This window comes from Rhinolophus ferrumequinum, assembly GCF_004115265.2.
Source record: "Rhinolophus ferrumequinum isolate MPI-CBG mRhiFer1 chromosome 5 unlocalized genomic scaffold, mRhiFer1_v1.p scaffold_110_arrow_ctg1, whole genome shotgun sequence".
Lineage (NCBI taxonomy): Eukaryota > Metazoa > Chordata > Mammalia > Chiroptera > Rhinolophidae > Rhinolophus > Rhinolophus ferrumequinum.
The window spans coordinates 201,540-207,059 of record NW_022680355.1 but is presented as its reverse complement, the minus strand read 5'-3'; the positions used below and the strand labels follow the sequence as shown (position 1 = coordinate 207,059).

The window sequence follows — 5,520 nt, the reverse complement described above, 5'->3', positions numbered from 1 at the left end:
GACCTAGAGGGTATTATGCTAAGTGAAATAAGTCAGACAGAAAAAGACAAATACCATATGATTTCACTTAAATGTGGAATGTAAAAAAAATAAATAAATAAGTGAACAAACAAAACAGAAACAGACTCATTGATACAGAGAACAAACTGATGGCTGTCAGATGGGAGGGGTTGGGGATGGGCAAAAATGGGGAAGGGATTAAGAAGTACAAGATGGTAGCTACAAAATAGTCACAGGGACGTAAGGTACAGCACAGAGAATATAGTCACTAATACTGTCATAACTATGTGTGGTGTCAGATGAGTATTAGATTTATTGGGGGGATCACTTCGTAAATTATATAAATGTCTAATCACTATGCTGTACACCAAAACTAATATAGTGTATGTCAACTGTAATTGAAACATAAAAAACTATTTAAAAAACCAGAAATATCTTTGTATATGTCTCATTGTACACACACCCATCTGGAAGAGGAATAGGTCAGGGGACACAGACGTGTTCAACTTTACTAGAGAACGTCCAATTTCTTTTCAAAATACTTACCTGTTTTCTATTCCTGAAACACAAAAGCCTCAGTTTCCCCACATTCCTGACAGTTGGTCTCACCGCACTTTTAGTTTTGGCCAATCTGGTGGATATAAAATGGTATCTCGTTTTAATTTGCATTTTCCTGATTACCAGTAGGTTGAACATCTTTTCATTTATTAGCAACTCAGATGTCTTCTTTTGTGTATTCCCTGTTCAGATCTTTTCCATTTTTTCTATTGTTTTCTTCTTACTGATTTTTCGTTCTTTACATATTCTAGAAAATGTTCATTTGTTGATTGTGAGTTACAAATATGTACTCCCAGTCGGTTGTCTTTTAACTTGGGTTATCTTTATATTACACAGAAGTTTCAGATACATGGATAGTTTCCTTCCTGATTTGTGCTTTTTGCATCTTATTAAAGAAATCCTTCTTGCTCTGAGGACACAAACTCTTATACTTTTATAAATGTAAAGATTTACTTTTCCACTATAAAACCTCTAGTTTCTCTCGTAACTAGCATAATGATACCGCCTTGATATTTGGGTTGAAAAGCATTAAATTACTAACATAGACACTTTAATCATGCCATGTCTATTTGTAATTTTTGGCAGTTCTAATTTTTTAACTTAAAGCCGAAAAACTGGAATACACTGTGGCCCTTCTAGACCTTGACGAGTCTCTGGCAGTCACCTTTCACATCCAAAAGTGAGGACCAAAGTATGTGGCATTGGCTGTGTGATGGGCCACAGCGTGAGCAATAACTCAGCTTCATTTGCAGGACAGGTAAGCATCTTGTACATGTGTGGAAATTTCAGAGAGGGAGGCACTGCAAAGGGCAGGGCTTTCTTTTGCCAGCTCGGTGGGGTCTTGGACTCTATTAACACTGGGTGTTAATAATAATGGGCTAGTTCCAACCATGACTTGGAAATTGCGGTAAGACCTTGATTTCTTTCAGGTCTCACCCTTTGGCGAGATGGCTGCAGTGCCACAGGCTGAGGTGAACGTGGACGAAGGCGAGCCCAAACTGAGCAAAAAGCCATTCTGAACCTTATCAGGTGTAAAACTGCCGTGCGCCTATCCATGTGGGTTAGTCAAAGGGTCTGTGGTGGTAATCATTAGTTCCAGGGTGGTCTGCCATGTTGACGCAAGCTGCTGTAAGGCTTGTTAGGGGGTCCCTGCGCCAAACCTGGGCACAGAGGGGGCAGAGGGAGCTGCGACTGTGTCAACTTGCTCCTTTCACAGCGCTTCACAAGGACAAGGCACTTTCTAATAAAGGAAGTGAGCTGAAGAGACGCCTGAAAGCTGAGAAGAAAGTAGCAGAGAAGGAAGCCAAGCAGAAGGAGCTCAGTGAGAATCTAAGCCAGGCCAATGCTGTCGCCACCGACCACTAACAGTGACGTGGGTGCTGAGGAGGACAGCCTGGGCCCAAACCAATACTACAAGATCTGCTGCCAGGCAATCCACCAACTGAAGGTCAGTGGGGAAGACCCATACCCACACGAGTTCTATGTAGACTTCTCACTCACTCACTTCATCCAAGAACACAGTCACCTGCAGCCTGGGGACCACCTGAGTGACATCACCTTAAAGGTGGCTGGTAGGATCCATGCCAAAAGAGCTTCTGGGGGAAAGCTCATCTTCTATGACCTTTGAGGAGAGGGTGTCAAGTTGCAAGTCATGGCCAATTCCAGGAACTATAAATCAGGAGAAGAATTTGTTCGTATCAATAACAAACTGCGTCGGGAAGACATCATTAGAGTTCAGGGGAATCCTGGGAAAACCAAGAAGGGTGAGCTGAGCATCGTCCCCTATGAGATCACACTGCGGTCTCCGTGCTTGCATATGTTGCCTCATCTTCACTTTGGCCTCAAAGGCAAGGAAACACGATATCGTCAGAGATCCTTGGACTTGATCCTGAATGACTTTGTGAGGCAGAAATTTATCATCCGCTCTAAGATCATCACATATATCAGAAGTTTCTTGGATGAGTTGGGATTCCTAGAGGTTGAAACTGCCATGATGAACATCATCCCAGGGGGAGCTATGGCCAAGCCTTTCATCACCTACCACCCTGAGCTGGACATGAATTTATATATGAGAATTGCTCCGGAACTCTCCCATAAGATGCATTGACCGAGTGCATGAAATTGGACGGCAGTTCCGGAATGAAGGAATTGACTTCACTCACAACCCTGAGTTCACCACCTGTGAGTTCTACATGGCCTACGCAGACTATCACCATCTCATGGAAATCACGGAGAAGATGATTTCAGGGATGGGGAAGCACATTACCGGCAGTTACAAGGTCACCTACCATCCAGATGGCCCAGAGGGCCAAGCTCATGAGACTGATTTCACCCCGCCCTTCCGGAGAATCAGCACGGTAGAAGAGCTTGAGAAAGCCCTGGGGGTGAAGCTTCCAGACACTAACCTCTTCGAAACTGAAGAAACTCGCAAAATTCTTGATGCTATCTGTGTGGCACAAGCTGTTGAATGCCCTCCGCCTCGGACCACAACCCGGCTCCTTGATAAGCTTGTTGGCGAGTTCCTGGAAGTGACATACATCGATCCTACATTCATCTGTGATCACCCGCAGATAATGAGCCCTTTGGCCAAATGGCACCGCTCTAAAGAGGGTCTGACTGAGCGCTTTGAGCTGTTTGTCGTGAAGAAGGAAATATGCAATGCCTACACAGAGCTGAATGACCGCATGCAGCAGCGGCAGCTTTTTGAAGAACAGGCCAAGGCCAAGGCCGCTGGCGATGACGAGGCCATGTTCATAGATGAAAACTTCTGCACTGCCCTGGAATACGGGCTGCCCCCACAGCTGGCGGGGGCGTGGGCATCGACCGAGTCACCATGTTTCTCACACACTCCAACAACATCAAGGAAGTACTTCTCTTTCCTGCCATGAAACCAGGAGACAAGAAGGAACATGTAGCAACTGCTGATTCACTGGACACAACAGCTGGCACTTCTGTCTAAAAAAATACCTGCAAGTCACATAACTCAGGCATCTTGTATTTCTGCGAAAGATCAAGGACTGCAAGGGAATTCTTGTATGTTGCTATCCATTTACTATTGCAATTCAATCAACTTGCAAAAGAGAGAAAAGGAATTAAGAATTCCTTTTTTTTAACTCCCCGTGTTACCAAATAAACCGTTTTTCTCTAATAATAATAATAATAATAATAATAATAATAATAATAATAATGGGCTAATGAATACTTCTCCACTAGCCAATCATGGCCACTTGAGTTAAAAAATGTGGGCTTGACTCCATAGGCAGTGGTGGGGAGGCCTCCAGGTTTACAGGCTGGGGTGTGTTCAGAACGGCACTTGGGGGAGAGGTGTAGACATGTAAGAGGGTTGGGACAAGAGTGTGGAAACAGAGATGTCACATTAGAAATTGTCTTAGTCAGCTTAGGCTGCTATAACAAAATACCATAGACTGGGTGGCTTACACAAATATTTATTTCTCTCAGTTCTGGAGGCTGGAAGTTCAAGATCGAGGCGCTGGCAGATTTGGTGTCTGGTGGAAGCCCTCCTCTTAGTTGCAGATGGCTGCCTTCTTGCTCTATCCTCACATGGCAGAGCGCGAGTGAGCGAGCGAACTCTGCTCTCTTCCCATAATGGGGGCTCCACCTTCTAGGTTTCAGCTAAACCTAATTACCTCCCCAAAGCTCCACCTCCTAATGCCATCATATTGGGGACTCAAGCTTCAATGTATGAATTTTAGGGGGTCACAAACATTTAGTCCATAGCAGAGACCACTGTAAGCCATTCAGGCAATGCCATGTGAATTTAGGAAAAACCAGTGAAGGACAAAAAGTGAGTGGATTTGAGCAACATTCAAAGGAGAACCAACTGGAAACCAGACTGAGCAGAGGAAATCCCCGCCAACTTAGGGTCCAAGTAGCCCTCCCCCTCAAAGGAATCCCGCCATCTCTAGGACGAAAGGATCTAAACGCTCATCCAGTGCAAGCACCCATGTGTTGTTTGCATCTGCCTGCCAAGTGTGGCTATGGAAACATTCCGATGCACTCTTTGAAGAAAACAGAGTCCCACAAAGGACAGGATTGGCTGTACTGAGAAATCCGACCCAATGAGGACCAAAGCTGAACATCCAAGACCAGGCAGGGTCCTGTGTTCCAGATGTGGGTGCTCTGCACAAGTTAGAATACACACCATGACTGCCTCTGCCGTTATTTATCTATTACTCCTCATCTTGTATCCCGTCTGTCTGGTTTCTAGTCAAGAGGCTCTGAGGCCAGGTCCACTCTGAGCGGTTTTCAGCATATGCCCAGCACATGCTAAGGCAGAGTCAGTGCCAGCACCGTTGGGTAGGATGAACTCAATTTATAATTCGAAGTGGCCTCTGACCAGAGGAGGCAATAGGAAGATGGTGTATATGGGGGCAAAGGGATTAAGAACTGGGAGCAAGGGCTGAATAAATATCTGCTCCTTTGCTTGGGGAACAGTGAACTCTAGTAAACTTAGGGCTTAGTTCTGAAGCCAATTTTTATTTAACATTTCTTACAGCAGGAAAGTGACAGTAAGCATGAAACATACAACCACACATATATGTCTTCTCAACCTATCTTTTCTGAATCTCTTCCTTCCTCACTTACCCCTCTCTTTTTTTCTCTCCCCACCAAATACAGAGGAGAATTTGGTGTCTAACAGTCATGATTCATTACAACGTGACCATGTGCAGAGGGTCTGAAACACTGGGAGGCAGAGAGCCAATTCCATGTAATTCAGAAAAATGTGAAGGAATGTATCCGAATCAACGTACTCAAGACTCTCCATTTACTATATTGCAGAATCCCTGAAGGACAGGAAGCTGGAAATACTTGGGATAGGATATCTGGCTAGAAGGCAAGAGCAGCTTTTCTTCAAAGAGGAGGAAATGGAGTGTTCGAGTGAAGAACTGGATAAATTATCAGGAGTGGATGGATATCAAGGTCTCAGGATTTGTGAGAGGG

At 44.6% G+C, this 5,520-nt stretch overlaps 1 protein-coding gene across 1 annotated transcript; it reads left to right on the top strand.

The window, feature by feature from the left end:
* Positions 1-1,572: 1,572 nt before the first annotated feature.
* LOC117019128 (lysine--tRNA ligase-like) lies at positions 1,573-3,517 on the top strand. The gene is given in 4 exon segments (XM_033100563.1): positions 1,573-1,919; positions 1,921-2,658; positions 2,660-3,354; positions 3,357-3,517. Coding segments are annotated over 4 exon segments (1,845 nt in total). The 5' UTR covers positions 1,573-1,668.
* Positions 3,518-5,520: the final 2,003 nt, after the last annotated feature.